General features: G+C 43.2%; 2 protein-coding genes across 7 annotated transcripts in view; both read right to left on the minus strand.

Annotated features, from left to right (window-relative positions):
* Positions 1–26918, minus strand: part of SKAP1 (src kinase associated phosphoprotein 1) — a 338051-nt gene that overhangs the window by 310879 nt on the left and 254 nt on the right. For 3 of the 6 annotated variants that reach the window (XM_081885658.1, XM_081885659.1, XM_081885654.1), the window contains exons 2-4: positions 25852–25935; positions 7350–7413; positions 130–235 (exon numbers count right to left, since the gene is read on the minus strand). In XM_081885658.1, coding sequence (XP_081741784.1) covers positions 130–235; positions 7350–7413; positions 25852–25935 — 254 coding nt within the window. Of the gene's footprint in view, positions 1–129; positions 236–1441; positions 1485–7349; positions 7414–22957; positions 23025–25851; positions 26899–26918 lie in introns of those variants that run through there. The other 3 variants (XM_081885660.1, XM_081885662.1, XM_081885661.1) reach the window with 3 other exon arrangements.
* The window catches only part of HOXB1 (homeobox B1), a 75484-nt gene that overhangs the window by 4084 nt on the left and 44482 nt on the right, over positions 1–26918 (minus strand). The window lies entirely within an intron of this gene.

A 26918-nucleotide genomic window follows, 5' to 3' on the forward strand; every position in this document is an offset into this window, starting at 1 on the left:
CAGGCTCCACCCTCTTTTGCACTTTCAGCTGAAGCATTCCGTATTTGGCCACTGTCGGACACAGAAAACTGAGTTTGATAGATTTGTTTAAAAGAAATTGTCCCCATCAGAACTGTTGGATATACAAACCTCTCTTTAAGTTGCTTTATATCAATCAAGATTGCATCCCTCTGCCTCTTCTCTGTAGCATTCAGGTTCTCATCCTGCAGCCCCTCCACCAGGTAATCTTCAACATCTAGAGAGATGTGGGGAGTAGTTACAAATTTGGGAGAAGAAGAAATTAGGCTATTAACAGAAACATCAGACAAACTACCAGTTCAACAAAGCAACAATAATTTCACAACCTTAAAAGGTGACCCTCAGGGTCCCTTCCAACTCTACCGTTCTATGATTCTATGAACTGTTTTGTAAAATTCAAAGAAATGCTATAACATTGAAGGACAACTATTTTTCAACTTGCATAATGTTCTGGAAGGTGTGAAACGTGTAGCGTCATATTAAAATGCACACTATCCCATCCCTAAAAGCAGCCCTAACTTCAATGCTTCTACAGACCAGTGACAGGGTGCATTGTAATAAAAACACCAGTCACTTTTGCAAATTTCCACCAGCTACAGCCTTTCCCTCCCAGTCCCAGTCCCATTTCCAGAGCGATCTGCCATGTCCAAAGCACCAGGAAATGAAATAGAAAAACCAGGCCATAAAGTTTCAGAGTGGATCAGGAAGAGAAGCATATAAACTGCTCAAATTTAAGCTGTTTGAGATTAAGTTGCGTTAGTTTTACTGCTCATCTGTGATGTTATAAAATATCAAGAAAGAACACAGACAAGCTAGCAAGTTTGGCTGCAGATATTTTGCAAACAGGAAAAGAAACAAAAATATATAAGGCCAGAGAAAAACCAATATTAATGCCGAAACAGTCGAGTAGTTACCACCTTGCCTAAACCCAGTGTTTAATTTGAGATAGAGTGCTTAATTTGCAAAGAGGGGTTGTTCAGGGGAAGGGGAGTATTGGTTTAGTTTGTTATGGTTCTTGTTTTTATTATGTATTTTATGTTTTTATCTTGTATTTTTATTCTGTGAACCTCCTTGAGATCTACAGATAAAGAGTGGTATACGCATTTCATAAAGAAATAAATGTGCCACTATCTGAATATAAAGAGCATTGTGGAACATTAAAGACTAACAAATTTATTATAGCATTCATAGACTCAAGCCCAGTTGCACATATCGTACGTATTATGTTGACAGAGGGAACTGGGTATGGGATAGGCCTCAATCCTTTCAGCATGAGCAGTTATCACAAGAGCTAATGCCTTGAACCCTTTTTCTCACACCAGGGCTCTGCCACGGACTACTGGAAGTAACAGCACAAAGAGTGCCTTTCAAGAGTCCAGAGATTTTCCTCACTAGTGAGTATACAAAATTCATCCCCATACACCTGCTGGGTTGAAGTGGGAGGCTTCCATGCTTCGAGGCCCAGCAACTCTCATTTTATAAATTAATCCACTTTAATACTCTGATCATGTTACAAACTAACTCTCAGTACAAAATAAAAAAGAAAAATTGTGAATCCACACATGCAGAAGATCAATTCAATCTAGCTCCCTTATTTCTGATCTGTGTTTTCTAAATGATATGATCGCTTCTGACGACACATTAGGCCGACGTGGCAGTTGACTCAAGAGCCTGTCTTTCTAGCTTGCATAGATGGAACGTACCTTCCCTATCGGAAGGCCTAGAGACTCTGCAGATTGTTAAAAGACGCAGCAAGTTTGATATAGGAGAGCGTGACACGCAATTAATCTCCATTCATAGCCTGCTCTGCTTGTCAGGAAAGGAAGGCTCCTGCTTTAGAAGGGGATCCAAAGACTTCAATTAAAAACAGTCAGCTAACAAGAAAATAATCTAAGCTAAAGGAAAGGTGGCAGGTGCCGAAAATGAGTTGTTTACGAGAAATGTCAGCTCAGAACAATAAAGCACCAAGCATTTTTTTTAAAAAAAAGTGAAGCGAGCCGACTGCATCACAGCCTCGAATCTAAAACAGGAGAGGAAACCCACATATTCAGCAGGGGAAGACAACCGATTCAAATAACAAGGTTTCATTACTCTGAGCCAAAATTATTGAGTCTTTACTTTGGCTTAGCTTTTAAAGGCTTAGCTTTTTAAAGCTGTTTTTAGTGCCTTAGCCCCAGAACTTGTGGAATGATATGAGTTCCTTTGAGCATGCGCAGAGTCCTTTCTCCTCACAATAGAAATTAAAACGCAGTTGCCTGGCCACAAAAAGCAAATTGCAAGCAACAACTCTCAAAATTCATTTCCTATCAAGTGTTTGGAACACCAGGACATGCCTATAGAAAGTTTTTGTTTGTATTGCCAGGAAGAAGCAAGCCAAGGGATATAGATATTTAACAGATGAAACTTTTCCAGGCACAGGGAGTAAGTGGTAGGAAGAATTACATCTGCTAATGACTATTTATCCAACTGTAGTTAAAGACACAAGATGGGAGTAGAGCCAGGAAAAGAATAAGATGGCAATTTTAAATAGCTGTGGAAATGAGATGAATGGAGAGAGTGGAACACAATGCTCAGAGCTACTTTTCTGACTACACATGTTGTACAGCTGAATTCTAAAAACAGATTCCAAAGTAGAGCTCTATTAAGTAACCCAAGACTCAAAATTATTGCCTGGGAATAGTAAAGGCTTTGCTGAAGAAATAGTTGGGGAGAGTGGGCTTACCAGTCTTTTTCTATCAAGCACTGAGGCCACCAACTTCCTTTTCCCCCTTTGTGAGACCATAGATTTAGACTAAGGGCAGCAGGATACAGCGGTGGAGCAAGCCAATCGGGCACCTGGGGCGGCATGTGTCCAGGGGCAGGGACAGCCACCTGCAGGGCAGAGCCAGATGGGGTAGGAGGCTCTGCAGGGCCTCCAAGGAGTCTGCCTGCCTTCTCCCGCTCAGCCGCCCTACAGCTGAGGGGAGGCAGCGGGCGGACCGTTTGGGGCAGCGTGAAGCCTGCGTGCCCCCAAGCCACTGTGCCACTCCCAGGAGAGATGCATGGCTCGAATGCGCTGAGTGCTGCCCTGCATTTTGTCACCCCCCTCAGTGGTGACACCCGGGGCGGCCCACCCCTACTGCAACCCCCTTCCTCTGCCCCTGGCAGGATAGTGACTTTTGTCCACTGCTTCCCATGCCCCGAACCTTGCATCCAAGCCACTTTGACATGAGGTTCCCACACATACTTAGTTCAGTATGACCAAGCAGCAGAAGTGCTGAACTTACTATTTTAAAAAAACAATTCTAAAATGCCTCTTAGTATAACCATGTGTTTGTGCATGCAAGGCACACACAGGCATACTTATATGGCAAAAAGCCAGCATCTTTCATGTACACAGAGATATCATAGCTCACTTCTTATTGTCAGGGGTGCGCTGATTTTTTTTCTCCAGGGAAATATTTACACAGACACATGCCAAAACCACCACCTGTACAATGCTTTGTTTTTCTTCATGCGATTTAATAGTAAACTCACAACACAGTGAGCACAGAGGGTTAAAGTACATTCTGACACGCAACAGGCCGGAGGTTCAGTCCTCAGCATTTCTAGGTGGGACTGGGATAGACCCCTTGTCTGAAACCCTGGAGAGCTGCTGCTACAGTGTAGACAATACCAAGATAGGTTGACCAGTTATCTCATTTGGTGTAAGACAGTTTCCTGTGTGCCTTTCCTGCAATGACAATGGTGGTGCTCCATCTGCAACACACTGTGTCCAAGAAGGTCTGCCACTGGCCTACCTACCCATAGCTGTCAACGTTTTCCTTTTTTTAAGGGAAATTCCCTTGTTCCGAATAGGATTCCTCGCAAGAAAAGGGAAAAGTTGATAGCTATGTACCTACCTTCTTAAGTTTAAGGAGTAAAATGTTCCTGTTTGTCCAGACATTTAACTTCTAATACCGGTTGAGTCAATTGCAATGGTTGCTCTCTCCCTGAAATTTATGTGAACAATTTATATATGCACCACTTGACACCCTATAGCTTCTAAATAGTGTCTGTAGTTTCCAAGTGGTGGTAGTACACATTTAGGTTTTTGTATGAATTTTATAGCAACTTTACTGGTGAACTGTAAACTGCAACTGCCTGAGTGGCTTTAACATAGAAATCCTCCAGTCTGGTGCTGTTTCATTTTTTGTTTTTTACAGGTGTATTCTACAACATGCCATTCATTGATACAATAATAGTGCATTTATAATGGTGGATTTATACTGGGTCGTCCACACATCATTCTGCTTTATTGTTTTACGATGCTTCCTCAATGTTACTGCATTACTGCTGCTGAGAGAAGCACTCGTGAACTATAACACAACAAAAACAGGAGGGAAACTTTAAATATTTGTGGTTAAAAAAATATGTTGAGGATATCAGCAGGAAGATATGGGACACGCATAGACAGGAAACAAGACAGCATGTTTGCCCCAAAATTTTTGCAAAGAGCAGTAAAAGCAGAATTGCATATAACCATTGTGATGCCATAAGGAACCCAAATCTTGTTGTTGTTGTTGGCGGCGGCATCTGTCTGTCTTGAGAGACAATGGAGGTTGTCTCCAAGGTAAAGTCAAATTGCTGGAGAATCACAGCACCTGCTGTGGCTGCAAAAACCAGTGACTTGTAACTGCTGCCTCCAGCGTTGCTTTTCCCAATGCTTTTTAACATCTTTATGCGCCCCCTTGCCCAGATTATCCGGAGCTTTGGGCTGGGCTGTCACCAATATGCTGATGACACTCAGCTCTATCTGCTGATGGATGGCCACACTGACTCGGCCCCGAACACACTGACCAGATGTTTGGAAGCTGTGGCTGGATGGTTTCGTGGGAGCCGATTGAAACTAAATCCTTCGAAGACAGAGGTCCTATGGCTAGGTCGGGATGGCATGGGGATGAGGGACCAACTCCCTTCTCTTGCGGTGGCCCAATTAGTGCCATTGCCTTCCGTTAAGAGTTTGGGTGTAATCCTTGATGCCCCCCTTTCCATGGAGGCGCAAGTTACAGCAACAGCCAAGGCGACATTTTTCCACCTTCGCCGCATCAAGCAGTTGGTCCCTTACCTTTCCCGCCCCGACCTGGCCACAGTGATCCATGCGACGGTCATCTCCAGGCTTGACTACTGTAATTCGCTCTATGCGGGGCTGCCCTTGAAGCTGTCCCAGAAACTCCAGCGGGTACAGAATGCTGCAGTGAGGCTCCTCATGGGGTCTCTGCCATGGGAGCATATTCACCCAGTGCTTTTCAAGCTGCACTGGCTCCCGGTGGAGTACAGGGTCAGATTTAAGGTGCTGATTTTGACCTTTAAAGCCCTTCACGGCCTAGGACCCTCGTACCTACGGGACCGCCTCTCCTGGTATGCCCCACGGAGAGCCTCAAGGTCCATAAATAACAACACCCTAGTGGTCCCAGGCCCTAAGGAAGTTAGATTGGCTTCAACCAGAGCCAGGGCCTTTTCAACTCTGGCTCCGGCCTGGTGGAACGCTCTGCCTCATGAGACCAGGGCCCTGCGGGATCTGATTTCTTTCCGCAGGGCCTGTAAGACAGAGTTGTTCCGCCTGGCCTTTGGCTTGGAGCCAATTTGATTCCCTCCCTCTCTTTTTTCCCCCTTTCTTTTCCTTCTCCTCCTGCGATGAGGCTACATTTTAATATTCCATTATTTTAATGTTGTATTTTATTTTTGTTTTTAAGTTGTAATCATTCATCTTGTTTTTATTATTGCTTGTAAGCCGCTCTGAGCCCGGCCTTGGCTGGGGAGGGCGGGGTATAAATAAAAAAATATTATTATTATTATTATTATTATTATTATTATTATTATTATTATTATTATTTTCCTGAGTTAGCAGCACTGAAGTGACCTCTCCAGGGCACAAGCCTGGGTAGTGTATATGGAAGTCAAGGGGTGCTCAGACGATTAGACCTCACTGATGTGGTCCAAAGGAAAGCAGAGCAAGACATTTGGCATCAGCTTGGCTGCAGGAGTTGCCGGAAGGAGGTGTACAAGACGCCATCCAACTGTCTTAGGGACCCCATCATGAATGCACAATAAAATAACATACGGATGGCTTTAGAATGCAAGCTTTATTCACTAGACTCTAATGCTGTTTAGTCAGCAAAGGCACATAGTAAGAGGTAGAACTTACTTATTGGGGTTATTTTTGTTGTAATACAATACTATAGAAGTAAATGAGAGAAATATTCAAAACTTGTGTTGCCTGCTAAAAACAAAATGTAGCTTTTGTAGATCCTCATGCTTCCTTTGACATTGCAAGAGGTTATACAAAGTGATTTTGCAATATGCACTCTTAAATTGGCAAATTATGATTTGCTTAAAAATGAATCACTAAAGCGTTCTGATTTTAGCAGATGTTCACACTTCCTTTAACAGCTTCGAAAGGAACCTGTGCTGAGATTACATATTATATTATAAATATATATATAAATTAAGGTAGCTTCCAGGCAACCTGTTTATCAAGCATTCGTCATGATTTGTTTGTGGGAGGAGGTTATATGACATCAGCATTCATTCCAATTTGTTTGCAGGAAGGTTATTATCATCATACACTTTCCAGTGTATTTTTCTGTTACATTTCCTCAGGGAAGAAATGTGTTTGCTGTGCAAGAACACAATATCCACTTTAACTGAGTAACCTGGATTTACTAGGATACTACTGAATCCAACCCACAAAACAGCAGCAGTCTGGAAGCACCTTAAAGGTAGCAGAGTCCTGGAATAAGGGGAGGTACCATGAATCTTAAATCACTGGAGAATTTTGTTTGTAAAGATCCCTGCTTTACTGCAGATCCCTTTGAGCTGTAGGGGTGGAAGAATTCATTTTGAGGGGGCAATGGGATTTCAACCTTTTTGGTAGTGTGGAGTAGCTATATTAGGCCCTCCTTTAATATCACTCCCAGCCCTATATCCAATTACATCTGTCCCTCAAATATGAGTAGACTGTGTCTTTAATTCCTGCATAAAACTACACTTCGGTAGAATTCCTGCAGCTAGCAAGGTGTTGGCCTTCACCCATGAACTCTACCATTTCACAACACCCAAAAGAACACTGAAAAATGCTGAAAATCAAGACTGCTTCAAATGTAATAAAGCCCTATAATAATAGGGGACAAATATATGTAATTGGGAGCACTGTTAGGGAGGAAAGGGAAAGGAAAGGTGATGAAAGAGAAGCCCACGTTCAGGATTCTTGAAGTAGAAGAACCTGCTGTGGCTACCATCTTTTCTTTTTCCTGAAAGCATCTAAACTGTAGGGGGATGGGCCTAATTATTCAAACAACTTCATTAGTTACCTTCAAAGAGCCTCTGGACATCCTCTGGGAGGGTACCTCCTGCAGCTTGCATTGGTGACAAGTCCTGAGGTTAAAATACCAAACAAAAACTTGCTGTAGTTATTTGCTTCTGCTACTATTAACGGTCTCTGAAGAAGAAAGGAAGAAACCGAAGGTAGAGCAGAGGCGAGAGGGGGTGGAAGGGAGGGAGGGACTATCTATAGGACGGCCTCATCCTTTGCAGCTGTAAGTCCCAGCGTCTCTAACACCACAGTGAAGCCTAAACAGGCACCTGTGAGAGAAGGCAGCAACTGCAGCTGTCAACTTTCTAGACAAGCATTTACTCCTTAATCTCTGGTAAAAGTGGCATATCCAAAGAAATGACTAAAATCTTAGTGGGGAGAAGGTGGTATTCTGGTGCTCTAGGATTTAGGTTGCAATGCTATGTATGCTTACATGAGAACAGGTGCTATGGAACATAATGAGACTGAGTAAACAAGCATAGGAATCAGCTGTAAGATATTCACATTATAGACAGCACTGACCTTGACTGTTTGGAGTGTGCTACGCTACTGTAAGCATGTTTACCCAAAATTTATTCCTGATGAGTTAAATAGGCTTAAGTGCTTACATTTCAGAAGCTAGAGCCAGTAGCTGAAAATGAACCAAGGCTAACCCAGTTTCTGAACTTTTTTTTCTTTAAGAGAAGAAGAGGAAAAGGATGTGGTGTGTTTGCATCAGATAGAGTGTAAGATTAATTGCCGGGTGGGTCTGTGGTGGAAAATGCTGTATCCCTTCAGCGAAAATGCTGTGTCTGGACAATTTAGCCCAAGTATCAATCCTGGAACCTGCAAGTTCACTCCTGAGTTCATTATTAATGCCCTGGATCAGGCAAGCAAAAGAGAAAACCACAGTTGTGGGATACATTTTCTTATTGCCAGGGGCGGCCTGTCCCACACGACACGACACAAAAAAGGTAAGGTGCTGTCCACCACTATCCAAACCTTGTTTACCAGGGTCATGTGGTGGTCTCTCACAAGAGGTCCACAAGATCTTGCAAGAGCTCTGCAAGCTTTCACAAGGCTCTTGTGAGTTCTCACTGGAACCCAGAAGCCACAGTGGTATCTCCTCACTTCTCCGGTAGCAAAGGGGCACCAGCAGAGCAACCATGGGGGATCCACCCCTTGGATTCCGCTGCCCATGTGGAGGCTGCATCCGTCCACCTCATCAGCAGGCCATTAGTATGCAGGGCTTCTGATCAAACTCGGAGCTCCATTACCACTTTGTTTAGAAATTAGTAACTCTGAACTTGCTTTGTCATCTGTTGTCTTCCTTTGAACACCTTTATCTTGGTGCTATTGTCGTCATGCATGAAATTTGGCTCTCTGTGCACCTTTTGTGTTCATTGAATTCAACCAACCACCCCAGTCCCTAGTACAGTGGTACCTTGGTTTATGAACTTAATCCATTCTGGAAGTCCGTTCTTAAACCAAAGCATTCTTAAACCAAGGCGTGCTTTCCCATAGCAGCTGGGGACTCAATTTACACTCAACAGGAAGCAGAACATGTTCTGCTTCCAAGACAAAGTTCACAAACCAAAACACCTACTTCTGGGTTTGCAGCATTCTTAATCCAAGTTGTTAATAAACTAAGCTGTTCTTAAACCAAGGTATCACTGTAGAGCTGTCTCTGCACTGCTTTGCACCAGCTGAAGTTTCCAGATCAATTCTAAGGGAAACCACGCACAATTATCAGGCACAGAAACTGGGCCCAAGAGAAGATTGATGCCTAAAGTATCCTGCTTGTTGCTTGCTTACTTCAAATCACAGAATTTTATTGAAAGGTACCATCGGGGTCATCTAGTCCAACCCCCTGCAATGCAAGGATATTTTGCCCAACCCGGGGCTGAAACCCACAACCCTGAAATTAAGATGCCCTTGCTCTACCGACTGGGCTATCCACAGGGTTCTTCCCATTCTTCATGCTTTTTCAGGCTTTCTTACAAGTCAATTTAAAGACTAGGACCCCATCTGCAGTATCATACTCCTTTAAACAGCCATATTCTCCCAAAGAATCTTAGGAAATGCAGCCTGTTATGGGTGCCGAGAATTTTTAGGAGACTTGCCACACAGAGCTGCAATTTCCTGAGTACCCTGGGAAGAGAGATTGATTATCAACCCACTCTGAGGGGAAATAGCTCTGTAAGGGGAATAGGTGTCCCTAACAACTCTCAGCCCCCTTAACAAACTACAGTATCCAGAAAACTTTGTCGGGAAGCCATGACTGTTTAAAGTGGCATGATACTGCTTTAAATGTACAGTGCAGATGGAACCTTAGACTTAAGGCAAATAATTAAAAGTATCCCAATGACAACTGTTAAAATGTGATCCATGCCAACACTCTGAATGGAATTCCCTTTGCTTTGAAAATCCAAATAGGAAAGTGTGTCGATTGCATAGGATTTAGAAATCCGCATAGGATTTGCATCTGGATTTAGAGAGAACAAAATGTGGGACAGCAGTAGTTGCAGAAGAATGCCACATGGATGAGAGGGAATTAAAAGAGGGACAAGGAGTTTACAATCCACATTAAGCCAATGGGTCACTGGATTCTGGTATACTTGGCTTCACCCAACTGAAGGGAGTGGATGGAGGGAAATCAGTTTCTTTGTAGAGCCACTCCCATTCTAGTACTTAGAATGGGAGACCAAGGTTCAAACCCCACTTGGCCATGACGCTCACTGCGTGATCTTGGGTCAGCCACTGCATCTCAGTTGTGTGGAGTTAATGCGTGGGGAGAACCATGTAGGCTACTTTGAGCTCCTTGGAGAAAAAGGTGGGATATAAATGCAATAAATAAACCATGGGAGTGGCTGGGTCCCCTTGAGTGAAATAGCTCCCCTCTCTGACTCTGTCAAAAGGACTGTACATGCACCTATAATGTAGGTAAAGATTTGTTTCTGAATAAAAATTAATATTTATTTATTTATTTATTTATTCATACATACATACATACATACATGCCCCAGCCACTCTGGGCGGTTTCCAACAAAATATTAAAATACAATAATTAATAAAATATTAAAAGCCTTCAGACGTCTTCTAAGAGTCAGGTAGTTGACATAGAGAAATTAACCTGCACATGACATATGTCAAAGAAGCCTCTGTTCAAGGACATACAGAGGCCACAATTGGGATGCTACCATGGTATGGATAGAAGCCAATTTGAAATCAGAGCAGACCTACATATTCTGAGCAGAGATACATATTATAAAATAGCACAGTGGTGCTGACTGTAACAGAAGCAACAGTAACTGATAACAGAACACTGAACCCATGTGGTTAAAAGCCAAACCCCCAAATCCCAGACACATCAATCTATAGTATCTAAACACACAAACACACACATGTAGAATCATAATATTGGCAGTAAATAGCAGTGGGGGGAAAGACAGGTAGGCAGGCCTGTTTCCACCCACACCTTTTTCCCATTTTAATCCACAAATTGTCCCATTGGAGTTTGTAGTTACTATATCATGTAGCCATATCGGGCTTGGAACTATTTTATTTAGTTATATGCTTCAATTAGAATCTTTCTCGGTGCCAGGGCTCTCAGCCCAAGATGTGAGAACATCTGTGCATGTGCAAAGTGCATTCCCCTTGTCCTTGTAGCCACCGCCAGAAGCCCACACATCCTGGGGCAGTCCTCTGGGTTAGAATGCATTGCTTCCATGCAGGTTGGAGGCCTGGCACTTGTCATTTTAGAAATTAATCACTGTCAGAGACCAATTTGGAGCAGGCGAGAGAAAAAGGAAAGGCTGCTGGTTGTGTGACTGGCAAATTCTACTGCATCGCTGCCATATCTCATCAACATTTCCTGCGCCTGAGATGCCAAGCTGCCTCCCCTAACACAGCCTGATAAGAGCTCCACCTTATTCGTCTTGGGCTCCTCTGAGTTCAGCAGGCAGCCTCTCTCTTTAGCGATAGCCTATTAAATGGACACATTCCTTTGAAGCCTCCTCTTGATTTTGAAATCCAATTTTCCCCCAACAAAGTCAGGAGATCTGATTGGGAGTAACTATGGAAACTGAGCTTAGGAGGGTGGGGGGGAAGACTTGAAGGGAGTTGAAAGAGCGGCAAGGTTAAAAGGGGAAAAAAACACCCTGTAATCGAAAGTCAGACAGTGCTTTGGCACTGGAAAATCAGAGGATCTAGGGAGAGAGGGTTGGCAGGGAAGACGTGCTGCTGTGAGGGGTGTTCTGTGTGGCTGTGGACTGAGCACCTGTCAGGGGAGGTGAGCAGTCCAGCTTTTCCTGTCACAGCAACCTGGGAGAGCATCTGAATACTCAAATGCATTTAGGTCACCATCTATTCTCACTCGCTCTCCTGGTTTACATCAAAATCTGGGCCTGCCCACTCGCTTCCTGCCTCTTCTAAAATGCTAACAAGTGTGACAAGGTTAAACTACATCACCTGGGCTCAATGGCATCCTCTCCACACCTGCTTCAAAAGGCAGCCCTGAAGTTAAACTGAATTTCTTGTTAATTAAAAGGAGATAAAGAAAGGCTAGCAGGCAGTAACAAAGGCAGGGGTAGACAACCTAAAGCCCTCCATTATGTTGATAGACTCCAACTCCCATCAGGCTCCCCATCAGGATGGTCAAGGGACAGGGCTGATGGGAGTTTGAATCCAACAACTTCAGCTTGGGTTCCCCACCTCAGCAGCAAAGGTTTATTTTGTATACCAGCACAAAGGCAGAGAAAGTCCTGCCACTGGGCAGAGTGGTGAGGCAGCCCACCTCAAACAGTGGATTGGAGTGGTACCATTAAAAGGCAGGAAATTGTTTGGTCTATAATTATATTTTAACCAACATGGTGAGTGTTACTGTACTTGGATTTTATGCCTCAAGCACAAAAATGCCTTGTGCCATCTTGTGTAAGGATAGTGAAGAATTGTATTCAGAAATGTCTGATTGACTTACTCTTTTTTTAATGAAAGGCAAGGGTCTGGGGCCCCTATTGGCCTCTGGCCCTGCAAAATATGACCTCTTCTACCCATCTGTCAGTGGCCCTGAAAGCTGGTTTCCATTTCCAACATTTCATCAACACCGTAACATGACCATGAAACACAGCAAGGTTAAAAAAAAAAAGGTAAAAGGTAAAGGACCCCGGATGGTTATATCCAGTCAAAGGCACCTATGGGGTTGCAGCACTCATCTTGCTTTCAAGCTGAAGGAGCCGGTGTTTGTCAGCTGTGCTGGTAGGGGCTGGCTTGATTCTCAAAGGTTCTCACTTAGTTGTACACAGATTTTACTCTAGACCACACAGCTGAGATAGGCAAAACCTGTTTTCCACTCCAGACACTGGAATAACTGTCCCAATGGTGACCAGAAGCATTCAGATTTACTTTCTCCTATATAAGTGAATGGCTGCCATTCATTTCTATGGGAAAAAGCACACGTCTGCACCTGGGGACAATATTGTAATGGGAACAGAACATGCCCACTGCCCCTGATGATTGGTGACAGAGACCTCATTGGGGCTGCAAAGATACACATTGTGCTCCAGAGGTTCCCTGCAGCATACAAATCCTCTCTCTATAACCACCCTGCTAATTATAATGGCAGGGATTCTACGGATATTTATGTTAATATTCATTTTTACATTGCACTATAGACCAGTGGTTCTCAAACCTTTCCCCACACCGACCACACATGAAAATTGCTGAGGGTCTTGGCAGACCGCTTAATGGTTTTTCTGCCTGTTGTAGCATCTGTAATGCACAGTGTGAGATCCTGTCATTATTTTTAACTGTTTTTTTATTGCTTGTTTTATTTATTATACATTGTATTTTATTGTATTACAATGTGAATTTCATAGAAATCAAATTGTAATACAATAAAACACAATATGAGAAACACAAGCAACAATAGCATACAATAAAAAATCAATATGAATGTTTAATGCGCTGGATGTGCCGTCTCTCGTCTTCAACTACAAATCGACAGAGAACACTCCTGACCACCTGAATGAATCTTGTGGACCACTGGTGGTCCGAAGACCATAGTTTCGGAACCCTTAGTATAGACAACTAAATTTCTCTCTCAGAGCCCCTTTACAAGTATCTTTACAGGCATGTTAGCTATTATATTGCTCCTACATTGGTTCAGATATAAGTTAAGACTTCTGCCTACATATTAGGCTTCCTTACATATTTTAAAACCATGCAAGGGAGGCCTAGCCCCTTTGGAAGTCTGCCACTTTTGTTTCATGAAAACATACCAGGAAGCTTCATCACACAGGTAGAAATCTTTTAAACTGACATGGGAAGAACCATGGAGAGAGTGGCAACTAAATTGTTAAAAGAGTGTGTATATAGGAGAGCCAGTGTGTTGTGGTGGTTAGAGTGTCAGACTATGACCTGGGAGATCAGAGTTCAAATCCCATGAAGCTCACTGGGTGACCTTGGGCCAGTCATTGCCTAACCTACCTCACAACATTGATGTGGAGATTAAATAGGGAGGAGGAGAACCATCTACACCACCTTGAGCTCCTTGGAGCTTTAAAGTCCTGACGAGAAACACAGCACTAAAGGAAGACTGGACAAGCCCAATTTAGTTGCACTTAGATCCCATTGAAATGATGAGTTAAATCCTATTCATTTCAGTACTAATCACTATATAGAGGTGTGTATTTATATATAATCATACGTATATTAGAACATACAGGGTGAGTCTTTTAAAAGAGGCCCCATGGAACATGTGTACTCTGTATCCACGGGGCCTCTTTTAAAGGACTCACCCTGTATATGTGTATGTATATACCGTATTTTTCGCTCTACAAGACACACCAGAACACAAGACACACCTAGTTTTTGGAGAAGGAAAATAAGAAAAAATATATTCTGAATCTCAGAAGCCAAAACAGCAAGAGGGATCGCTGCGCAGTGAAAGCAGCAATCCCTCTTGCTGTTCTGGCTTCTGGGATAGCTGTGCAGCCTGCATTCGCTCCATAAGACGCACACACATTTCCCCTTACTTTTTAGGAGGCAAAAAGTGAGTCTTATAGAGCAAAAAATACGGTATGTATGCATTTGAGTTCACTGCCCTCAGATCTCTATTCTAGTCTTATGAAGGATGAGCAGCACCAGAGGAACAAAGAGAACCAGAAGGGATCTGCCCTAAGCAGATTAACCCACAGAATCTGTTAATTGGTATTAAAGATTTTCAGTTCCGAGAATCTTTTTTTAAAAAAGGTTGGGTTTTGGCGTTGGAGAGTTATTGGTGAGACGAACAGACAGAATTTCAGTGTGAGGGTATTATAGTTTTTAAAGGTCTGGTGACAAGTCTGATCCACACACCATGAAAGACCAGAGAACACAGATTTAAGCTGTGACTATAAGCAAACAAAGCGGGGCAAACAGCACATGAATATGTGAGGAGCAGAAAGGGTAAGAGGGAATCGGGGGAGATGGGAACAGAGATACCAGCTATGGCTTTTGAGGGACAAAAGAAGCTGACATTGATCAGGTGTTGAAGGAAAAGAAGGTTAGGAAGAATGCTACAGACAGTAGGTAGAGATGAGACACAAGATAAGTTCTCCCACCGCCTTTTTATTCCCTCCCACTGACGGATGGCCCTCAGTTTAAAGCTGAGGAATTTATTGATTCTTTGCCTTTGCAGTCAGAATATGAGATGGAGCTGCACCTCCCTGTTCCCTTGGATGTCTTCAGCATCACGGCTCCTTTCTCCCAATATCTCCTCTAATGACTTTTTTATTGACAAGACTGAGTCTTAATGAGGAGGTCTGCTGTGTGTCGTAAAGGGCTGCAGGAAGGAATGCCTTTCTCACACCTGATACTAAGGGACACAGCCAGCCAGTGGCTGGCTCACAAGAGCATTTACTGGATGATGTGAGCACAGGTAGTAGGGAAGGAAAGGATCTGGAGAAGATCAGGTCAATAGGCCAATTCACCCAACTGTGTTAGTGTAAGAACTGCCCTTGAAGACAGTTTGGAAACTTCCTAGGCTCCATTTTAGGTGCTGCTATTGATGTGTAAACCTCTAAACCAGACTTCCCAACCTGGTGCCCTCCAGATGTTTGGGACTTCCACTCCCAGTATCTCTGACCACTGGCCATGTTGGCTGCAGTTTATGGTAGCTGTAATGCAAAGCATCTGGAGGATACCAGCAGGTTGGAGAAGACTATCCTAAATAGTCTGGAATCTGGTTACGAAAGGGACAACTTTCAACCATATGAACCCATATCCGGATTTTAGGGGTGCTTCCAGACAGGCACATTATCTTGCGATTTCAGATCTGATTTTAGTGTGTGTGTGTGCCACACGAGTGTCCAACACACTCCAGATTATTTTCAGTCATGACATTCATCGCTATTCCATCACTTGCCATCCATATGAGCTTGATGTAATTTATCATGCTGTGTTTCTTCCCTTGCCCCTTAGTCACCACTCCCTGGCTCTCCACAATCCTTTTCTTGTTCTGGGTATGAACATAGGCATCTCAGTACCCATGTGCATTCACCTTTAAAACAGAATTCTCTATAACTGCAAAAGCAAAAGTTTCCAGACTTAAGTTATGTTTCCAATGGGCAGAATGGTGTGCTGTAGTTGGAGGGATCAGCAAGATTTTTAAAATGCAGAAAAGTAATGCTGATGTCTTGAGCAAGAGTTATAAAGGGGTCTTGTGCTAGTCCTCTCTATTTAAAAACCCCCAAACTTTTTTAAAATGAAAAGCATGATGTAGATACTGCTCTGTGACATACACACTGTGTGGAGATCTCAAGAAAGCATCACCTACCGGTAACTGGGTTTTTGAAATTTAAATGTGCCTTCTGTAGGTAGGAAGCAATTGGTAGAAACAGGTCTGCTCATATTGTTTGGGTCTTCAGAAACAACTAGGTTGTGCTCAAGTGGGGAACAAACAGAAGCATGGGTGAGGCAACAGGGGCCACCAACCGAATATAACCACAGATGCTTGATGGACCAATGGTATGATGTGGTATGAGGTAGCTTCTTATGTTGTCCCTAACCTATGCACTGAGGTCTATATGCAGCTCCTGGCCATTTTTACACAAGTAGCAAGGAAAGGGGGAAAGGAAGCAGGAGAGAGAGGAAGAAGAAGAGGAAGAGGAGTGACAGTCAGAAAGGGAGGTGCCCCACCTCCCTTTGGCCCTGGTCTCACCCATTATTGGCTCTGACTCCAACCTCACCCACCACCAGTATGTGTCCACTGACAGCTTGCTCCCAAGGGAATGTGACCCTTGGCATTAAAAAGTTATCTGTCCTACTCTGCAGGATCAGACCCAAGCTGGTGTATGAAGATAGTTCACTTCTAACAAGCCATGTTATTAGAGAAAAGCGCCAAGTGTGGCAGCGGAAAGAAGTTACAGCCCAGAGCCAGGCAGGCAGCCAGCACAAATCCTGGCAAAGGACAGGAGTTACTGAGCAGTCAGTATTAACAACCAGGTTGTCAATCTAAGAAGAATTAGGAGCAGTAGCCAAGAAATGAAAGCAGCACATGGCTGGAGGTAACACTGGCGTGAACTGAGGGCCGAGATGCATGTTACAGATATTCAGCAAGATGCCCTCAGTGGGCTCTTCCCTCTCTGAGACTGCCACTGCTGCCCTTTCATTTGTCCTCTTCCCCTCTGGATCCAATCTACACAACTGCCCACAGGGAGAGTGCAAGACAACTGGAGGATGATGTTCCATCCCCTCGCTCTTGTCTCGACTTGGAGAGGACAGGTGAACAGAGAGAAACAGGAAAGAAGAGAATGAATGGGGTAACGAGGCCCTGGGAGCCAGCAGTGACGTCCCAGATGGGTGTGGACTTTAGTAGCTGCCCCAAAATACCATGTCTTGATGCTGGCCCTGGCTCAGACAAAAATCTGTAGCTTAACCTAGAACAAGCCTGGTGAACCCTTTTTTCAGCATTTCCTTCTGAGGATACATTCCAGCCAGGAAAAAACACTCAGAGGGTGTGACATGGGGTGGCTGGACTGAGAACAGAGAGCGTTACTGGAGAGAGTCTCAAGGGCCAGATAGAGAGGCTTGGAGGATCACAGTCTCTGTGATGATTTTCAAGACCAGTTTGGCCACTGTGGGCTGCTAGTCCTAATTCTGGTATATCAACACTTTTCCCTTGGCAAAATGGTTAGGTGAAGCTTCTGTTATGTGGCCAGATCCAGATTTGGCATGGGGGCAACCTGGAGAAAATGCTCGCAGTGGATTCCCCTCCTATCACTGTCAACACTGCCCATTCAGTTACCTTCTCCCTCTATGCCTCACTCACACTACTACTGATGATAATGATGATGATGGTTTTGATAGATGACAAAGCAAGGCAGGTGGAGGCTCCAGTTCCTTCTCTTTGCTCTTGTCACTGCTCACGTATGTGGAGAAAGCTGGTGCATAGGCAGCAATGGCAAGAAAGAAGAACAGAGCCAGAAAACCCTGGTGCTCCAAGGTGACCCCATTGTTGGTGTGTGGACCTTGGCAGGTGCTGGACAGTGCTGACCATTGACACCAGTCCTAGACAGAACAAAAATGTCTAAATAGTGTACTGTTGGCCAACTGCCACCAAAGCCCATATTAATATGCAATGAGCTCTGGGTTGCACAAAGAAAAACTGAAATGAAATTTCCCAAGCATTTTCAAAACTTAAAACCTGAAGGACACTTTAAAAACAAAATTTAAGGTTGGAGATGGGGGGGGTTTTACAGAGAGGATATCCATCTCACTTTTGCCTCTGCTAAAGCAGATTGTGCAGGGTTTGGTTTTGTTTCAGAGCCAAACTACACATTGCACTGCAGCTGTCTGTAATGAGAACCCTATGGCCCCTTCTGCGTAGGAACACTCTTCAGTGTAGAAGAGGAAAAAAGGAATGGCAGGCTTCATCCTTCCCCTGCCAGGTAGTTTCCCACTGAAGCCTCCTTCTCCCGAGTTGCTTCCCTCTACCTGATTTTTGCAAGATCAGTTGGAAACACTAGTCGGGGTAACAGGCTGTCAGTGTCTGGGCTAAATACCCCTTCTTCCTCCCTACGTTGCTGCTAATAAACATCCTCTCCAGGGAAGGGACTTTTGGGCTAATATTATACTTGGCTGTAATGTGGGGTTTGACTCTTAACCTGCAAACGCTGCTTGACCAGAGCTGAGAAAAAAACAAAACAAGTGTGCACGTGTGTACACAAGGGAGGGGGAACCTATGTCTTTCCAGATGTTACTAGGATCCAGCTCCCATCATCCCTGGAGATTCTGAGGCTAGTGGGAGTTGGGAGTCCAAGAACATCCAGAATGCCACCCCTGGTATACACCATGGGAAACCAAGCTTTTCTCAAATTTTCTTCAGTTCTTTAAAAAAAACTATGGTCTATATTATTCTCACTAAGCACATTCCTTCCCTCAATGAATTCTGGGCACTGTAGTTTTACCGCTCATAGAATTTTAATTTCCAGCAACCATTAACTACGGTGCCCAGAATTCTCTGAGGGAAAGAATGTGTTTTAAATGCATAGTGTGTATGTAACCACACTTATCTGGGAGTAAGACTCACTGAAATCAGGACTTACTTCTAGGTAGACCTGTATAGGATTGTTTTGTTAAAGTTTAATACAAAACTGCTTTCAACTTCATGCAGCACTTACATGTTCACTGTCCAACTTCAGCACAATAAAAAAAATTACTATGCCTACTTTGTGTTTAAATAAATTAAGTGCCCTATGTCAACAAATCATTCAGCACACTATTCATTTTAACAATCTGTAAAAATGCACCACTCTTCTGTTCTGTTTCCTTTACGGAGTCCTTCCATTCCAAGACACTTTTATGGCATATTGCTTGATTTAATTAAAAGCACTGGAAGCATTTAAACCAGTTTATTTCCCTCACAACCACCTCAGCCTGTAACCTAATGCTACATGGCAACTTCTTTTTTTAAAAAAAATACCTTAATTGGCTCCAGGTTTCTGTCTCAGTTGTATTTTATAGCAAGTGGCCCCATGTTAGTCCTGTGATGGAAATATTTGAGACACCAAGTTTGAAGGTTTAAGCAGGCCTGTCTTTACTTTGTGGTTCTAAACAATGGATAGAAATCATTATTGCTATAAACAAGTCAATGGCCATATATAACCCTTTACTTTAAAAGAAGGGCATTTGATGTGTTAGATTATACTGCCAGAGTTATGAGATATAAAAAGTAACTACAACAAAATCCTCCTATAATACACTGCTTTTAACAATTCAGGCTGCAATCCTATGTGCATTTTCCTGGCAGTAAGCCCCATGGAACACTGGGGAACCTACTGTACTGTATATAGGATTGTGCTCTTAGTCCTCAATAAATCAAAAACTGCCATTTAAACTTGTGCTTTTCCCTGAAATATCTCCAACACATTCAAAATCTGATATGAAATCTCTCCCCAGGGCTTACCAGCTGATTACTTTTAGTATCCATGAAGATCCAAAGATCTTTCCAGGAATTTAAAATCCTTCCAAGTTGTGGAACTCCCTCCCCACAGAGGTGAGTCTGGCACCTTCACTACTCAGTTTTTGTCACATGCTGAAGACACATCTCTTTCTTTACCTTGGCGTATGACACTGTTTGTAGGACCCACCCTATTCCTGGGATTGTAATTTGTTTTAAACTGTTTTTAACGCTGTATTTTAAATTGCTGTGACCTGCCCTTGGACCTTAGGGTGAAGGGCAGGTAATAAATCAAAACAACAACAACAACTCTCAATACTTGTTGCCATTCAGTACTAAATTAAGAGAACCTTAGGCCCTTGATGAGGCTGGCTCATGGTGCCTTCCCTACCTTCTCAAAAATGCCCTTAAGTCCTTAGGTTTCTGCCATCTCTTCCCCGTCTGCATCATTAGCTGGTGCCTCAATTATAGATAGGATCGTATGGATAAACCCTTTCTTTGCAATACTCAGTGGATAAGTTTTACACGATGCCTTTCCCTCTTGTGTCTGTGACATACCACCTGAGTTGTCTGATACAAACCTGTTCTACAGACACCTTGGTGCAATGAGTCTTGTGTGCTCTTTATACAGTGGTACTTCGGGTTAAGTACTTAATTCATTCCAGGGGTCTGTTCTTAACCTGAAACTGTTCTTAACCTGAAGCACCACTTTAGCTAATGGGGCCTTCTGCTGCCGCCACGCCGCTGGAGCACGATTTCTGTTCTCATCCTGAAGCAAAGTTCTTAACCCGAGGTAATATTTCTGGGTTAGCGGAGTCTGTAACCTGAAGCGTATGTAACCTGAGGTACCACTGTACTGGCTTCCAACAGACTATGGTTAGGGTGATGAGGATGAATGTGTGGAAGCGAGTATGCAAGAGAAACTCATTGAGATAGAAGAGCAGATATTTAGAAGGCTTGTTGACCATTTCATTCCTTTTTAGTATACTGAGTCTTAACAAAAGGACCCATATCTAACTGAATACTGAATGAATACCCACCCACACCCCACTGAACAAAATCAATGGGTAACACCTGTGCATTAGTCATTATTGCAGAAACCGACATAAAAGGCCATAGAGACAGCAACAGGGATTACCTAAAACAAAATAAGGAAATGGATTTGTTTGCAAGTACAGAACAGAATTCAGCCTGTTCTTGCTGCAGCCTCAATGCAAGCACTGTGATGTGTGTGTATATATAAACACAGGGCACTCCAGGTGTGCAATAATAGAAACCACTGTGTATGTGTGAGAGGATGAAATCAGTTTGAAAAACACCAGCTTTTCTTTGGGTTATGCATCAACATCCCAGCGGATAATTTATAGAATGCCAGAGTTCTGAGATTACCTCTAATTTATCTCTTAACTAAGTTTCTGTTGGCATCCCAAGAGCTTCGCACAGACAGCAAAGTTAAAGCACTACAATTTATATAAGCCCATATATAATTGAGTAATAAGAAATGGAAAACCACATCCATATGAATGAGATAAAATAAACGTAAGGAATGCACTTGGTAAATTTATAACAGTGATATGAAGATCTGATAAATACAAAAAGCAAAGGATTATTCAGTCAAAGCCAAGGCTGCAATCTGAGTCATGCTTATTTGGCAGTACGTCCCATAAAATCAATGAGCTATGCAACTGATTCCAGCTTTTGTTCTTAATCACTGTTGATATGCTTTAATGGAAGTTGCTGAGTTTATGTAATTGGTTTTATTTCTTTTTATAAGCTGCTTTCTGTTTTTTGAATGAGAAAGAAAAAAGACACATCCACACTACAGATTTATTTTGATTCAATAATCATTGCTTCCTGAATGGTTTACAGATGGTATATTACACCCGTAAAGTTAGCAAAAATGTATAAAACATGTAATAAGTGTTGGAAATGTAAAGAAAAAGAAGGTTCATTTTTTCATATGTGGTGGGAATGTAAGAAGGTAAAGGGTTTCTGGGAAATGATATACAACGAATTGAAAAAGATGTTTAAATATACATTTGTTAAAAAACCAGAAGCCTTTTTGTTAGGAATAACAGGAAGAGAGATAAAAAGATGTGATTATAAACTGTTTCAATATGCAGTTACAGCAGCAAGAATACTAATGGCCCAAAAATGGAAACAAGAGGAACTACTGACCTTGACTGAGTGGAGAATGAAACTTATGGATTACGCAGAATTGGATAAAATGACTGGAAAAATTAGATATCAGAAAGATCACAAATTCATTGAGGACTGGGGAAAGTTTACAGAATATCTGAAAACTGTATGTGATGAACAGACAACGCTAGTGGGTTTTAAAGAGGCTTTGTGATAAACCAAGGTATATTGTAAGCAAGAAACTGAGATGGAAGGTTATTATCAAATCTGCAATACTACATAGAAAATGTGTAAAGATATGAAAAATGGATGATTGAAGGAGGTACTGGTGGAAGTTCAAAAACTGTAAATTGGTAAACATGGTTGTCAAAATTATTTGTTAAAGAAAAACTTAATAAAAATTTATATATATATAAAAAAAATAATCATTGCTTCCTCCCAAGGAACTCTGGGAATTATAGTTTATGGATGGATGGGAGCACTGCAATGATTTTTAAAAGAATTTTCAGCATGTCACCGGGCTTTCATTCCCAACTTTTTCTAGAAAAGACAAAACAATTGAAGTAGGACTGGCTCCACCATTAGGCAGAATGGGACAAAAAACAGGAGAAAAAGCAGCCCCACCACACAGTGGTTTCTCCTGAGCAACCAGCCATACACTGGAGTACCCTACCCCATTCCCAATATTGAAGTAAGATTCAATAACCAGGCCAGTCAGCTTCTGTACACAGAACAAGGATGGGAGGCATCTTATCATTTGTCTCTGGCAGCAAAATCTTCACCCAGACCTGAGTTAAAGTTATATAATACAACCTATCCAAGTTGGTAGTATAGGTAGGGTCAGAAAAGGTGGGGTAGTGGCATCGGCTATTGTTCTCCTTACACTGGAATAAAATGTGTTTATAAGGAGAAAATTGCACTAAATTGCTAAAGAATTTTCATGAGAATTTTAATTGATTGATTGGCAAATTGCTGCAGAAATGTGGAGAATTTAAGATTGGACAAATGAGAAACTGAGAAAACCGAAACTGACAAATTCTTCCATCCTTATCTTGTGTCCTCCAGATGTTGGACTCATCAGCTCCAGCCAGCATGGCCAATGTAGTCCAGCAACTTCTGGAAGACCACAGATTCATTAACACCAGCCTAGAGACTATATTTTACTATCATGAATAAAAGTTCCTGACTAGTGGCCATAACTGCATCTTTTGAAAGTGAATTCCACAATTCTTCATTGTTATAAGCTGTTAATTATGTATGCGGACAACATCTCCTCCCATTCCAAATTGAACAAGTAAGTCAATGACATTACCAGTTGAATTTCCCTTGATTGCATTCTCTCTTTGCTGTTATCAGAAACAGACTATCCTGGGGAAAAAGTGGAAGGCAAGCAGTTGGCTGTCAAGTGATCTCTGTGAGTAGCTGACATGGCATTCAACAGCCCAGCTAACCAAGTTTGTGGTGTGTATATCCATCTCCTCAAGCCTGCCTCCTGTTGACATTTGTCAACATTTGTAATGGGTGCTGCTTGGAATTTAAATACAGTGGTACCTCGGGTTACATACACTTCAGGTTACATATTGTCAGGGAACTGACATCGGAGCCAGAAGTGGAGGCAGGGCTCCCAAGCGATGCCGGAGAAGGGCCAAGCAGGGAGAGAGGGGACTCATCGGCTGGGGAAGGAAATCAGCGTAACACCAGGGATAAAGGGGGGCGGATGGGGGAATCGGAGAGTGGGCTCCAGGACTCTTCGCTGGAGACCAGCGGGGAGAGCACAGGTCCTCCGCTACCCACACCCAACCTGCGCAGAAGACTTCCGCGCAGGGAAAGTAGGCGTAGACTTGGCGTCAAAGAACTTCTTTGCTGGAAGAAGTTCAAGAAACGCCCACTGACGGATTCTGCTAGCGACTGAACAGCCACGAAGTGAAGGGCTGTCCAGCCAGGAAAGGTTTAACCAGGCTACCTAGCCAGGAGTGGCGGCAACTTACGCACGAGCAACCCCATATAACCATTACACATATGCTTCAGATTACAGACTCCACTAACCCAGAAATAGTGCTTCAGGTTAAGAACTTTGCTTCAGGATGAGAACAGAAATCGTGCTCCGGCGGTGTGGCAGCAGCAGGAGGCCCCATTAGCTAAAGTGGTGCTTCAGGTTAAGAACAGTTTCAGGTTAAGAACAGACCTCTGGAACGAATTAAGTACTTAACCCGAGGTACCACTGTACACCACCAACAAGACCAGACCAAGACGTTGCTGTGCCAATTTGCTGCAATCCTATATCCACTCACCGGGAAGTAAGCTCCAATGAAATCAATGAGATTTAGGATTTTGTTGCAAATGCCTGACTGTACCTCAAATTTACATTATGTTTATGCTAGCATTGCAATCATGTGTTCCCCTAAAGAATCCTGGGAACTATAGTTTGTAGGAGATTCTAAGAGTGATCTGACACGAGATTCCTAGTCACTTCCTTTGGTCTAATAGAACTACCAGCTCCAAGATTCCGGATCTTAATGGGAGATGGAGTTCAACGAGCTCCCCAGCTCTAGGGTTGCCATATTTTAGGATGACCCCAAAATTATTGAGCTTCTTTTAAACAAACCCCAAAGGATGTCACTTCCACCTTTGAAATCACTGTAATGTCTGGGAAATCATCATGCAGCTATTCACGGAACAGTGGATTCACACATCCTTGGGTCTGGCCCCAGCAGTCAGGCTCTGGCCAAGGGCCCCAGGGACTTGGAAGGGCCATTAACCAGCCTAACTCAGTTGTGCTGCCATTCATCACTCTCCCCACTGGGCCCATGGATGCTTTTCAGTGGCAGGAGTTGCTGAAGCTTTTGAATGGGTGCCGCAGCACATCTCTCATCTATGGCAACTAGCATGGCCAGTGGTCAGGAAGAGATGGTCCCTCTGACAGCAGCAGGGATGGGGAACCTGGACTGCAACTCCCATGTCTCTGAGTATGTTTTATTATTCATTTCAACCATTTATAAATCACTTAACACAGTAGCCTAAGCTGCACAGAGGTCCACAGGCTACCTGCACCCTGCTCTACAAAAATTAAAAAGAGGAAGAAGTAGGTTGCATTAGTATACGTGACTATGGGTTAAACTTCCTCTGTAATCTGGAAAGATTCCGAAGTCCCTTTATTACGACCAACCTAAATGTCAGAAAACTGAACAAGCTTGTGGTTCCACTCAAACTCTTCATTGGGCTGGATGTCAGGCAAAGTGCCAGAGGGGTGAGGGAGAACAGCTAGCCTGGTACTGAAACCTAAATATCAAAATTGGTATTTAAAAAATCATTTTTGCTGTATAATGTTTGAATATGTGTGGCTATGAGGGCATAGCTATGGGAATTGTGATGATGAGGGCCTACACTTCAGAATTTGCCACCACACCAATGCCTAGTCTGATGCTGGGATTCTTTCCCAGCCAGTCTGGGGCTACAGTCACGCCATACATTTTAAGCACCATGATGCCATTTTAAACAGTCACAGCTTCCCCCAAAGTATTCTTGGAATTGTGGTTTATTAAGGGTGCTGAGAGTTGTTAAGAGATCCCTATTCCCCTCATTGAGCTACAATTTCCAAAGTGCCCTGTGAAAAGGGATTGATTTTTAAACTACTCTGATCATTGTAGCACTGTGAAAAGAACAGTATTCTCCTAACAACTCTCAATACCCCCAATAAACTACAACTCCCAGCATTCTTCAGGAAAAACTATGATGACTATTTCAAGTAGGATCATAGGGCTTGAAATGTTCGGTGTTAATGTGTCTTGAATTAAGGAAAGGACAAAGAAGCCCAAAGTTGCCTGGGCGTATGTGGAACTTCCCAAAGAGACACAGCTCTGAAGGAAATTAGCTCTGAAGCAGTTAATTTCCCTGGCTCCCAAATTGATAAGCAGCGGGAACGTCAGCGTGAAAATGAACTTGCCTTGTTCGCTGGGGTTCGAAGACAGCGGAACTCAATCAACAACGGGCCACACGGTTCAAAGCCGCAATTCATCCCTCTGCGCCTCTGAAAAATGGGAGGTGACAGTTCATTTTGCCAGTGACAGTCTGTCGGTCTCGCTCAGTGCTTCTCCCCCGTCGACTGAACGGCGGAGGTAAAGTGCCGGCTCTCTGGCACCCTCACTTTGTATTCCACTCAGATGAACAGGACAGTGTGAGATCAAAGGTGGAAAAAAATCTCCCCACGGCCATGCACCTGGTATTTTGCCTCCCACCCAATCTTTCCCCACCAATTCCTTTGCACAAAGGACCCCTGAGCCTCATCCGCTCTCAGGGGAGCCCTTCTGCTGCTCCCCGTTTTCTGTACACCCTGATCAGAGGTGCAAAAGGAGGTGCAGCCATGCAAAGAAGAAGAGCCTTAGCAGTGGGGGAGAGCAATGGGGAATTATCTTTCTCAGCAGGCCCGCACCGAGGCCTGGGGAGGCCCAGGAGACTTCTGGGTTTGGGGGGCCCTAGGCATAATAAAGGCAGGCACAGAAAAGTGATGACACTCAAAAACAATATGAGGCACCAAAAAGAAGAGTGAAACAGCATTTGTTTTTTAATTTTGATTTAACAAATGCTTTTCTAGACTTTTTTCTATGCAAATGCACTGGCTACTGAGGGGGGGGGGCAATCTTGCCTTCATGCTGTGTCACAGCAGATAGCAGTTATAAAAAAAGAATTTTATCAAATCACGTGCCTTAGTTGCTGAAATTTGCAGCTCTCGAGTTGAGAGAGTGTGTCACCATTTGATCTGATGAACATAAAAAAGAAAAGAGGCAAAACTTATCAAATGCCAAAGAATTAACAAGTGTCTAAATCTGAGGCCCCTTCAAGCTTGAGGCCTTCCTGCCCCGCAGCCCTACCCAACCCCTGGCCCTGCTTCTAAGCAATTTCCATCTCTCCCTCCGCCCCCATGTATCCTTTTATTGCTGTCTTTTTTTTCCAAATAGCAGACTCCATTATAAATCAGGGAACACAGAATCATGTTGTACATGAATGCTGCAG

The sequence above is a fragment of the Podarcis melisellensis genome (genome assembly GCF_964234715.1).
Source record: "Podarcis melisellensis genome assembly, chromosome: 13".
In the NCBI taxonomy this organism is placed as follows: Eukaryota; Metazoa; Chordata; class Lepidosauria; order Squamata; family Lacertidae; genus Podarcis; species Podarcis melisellensis.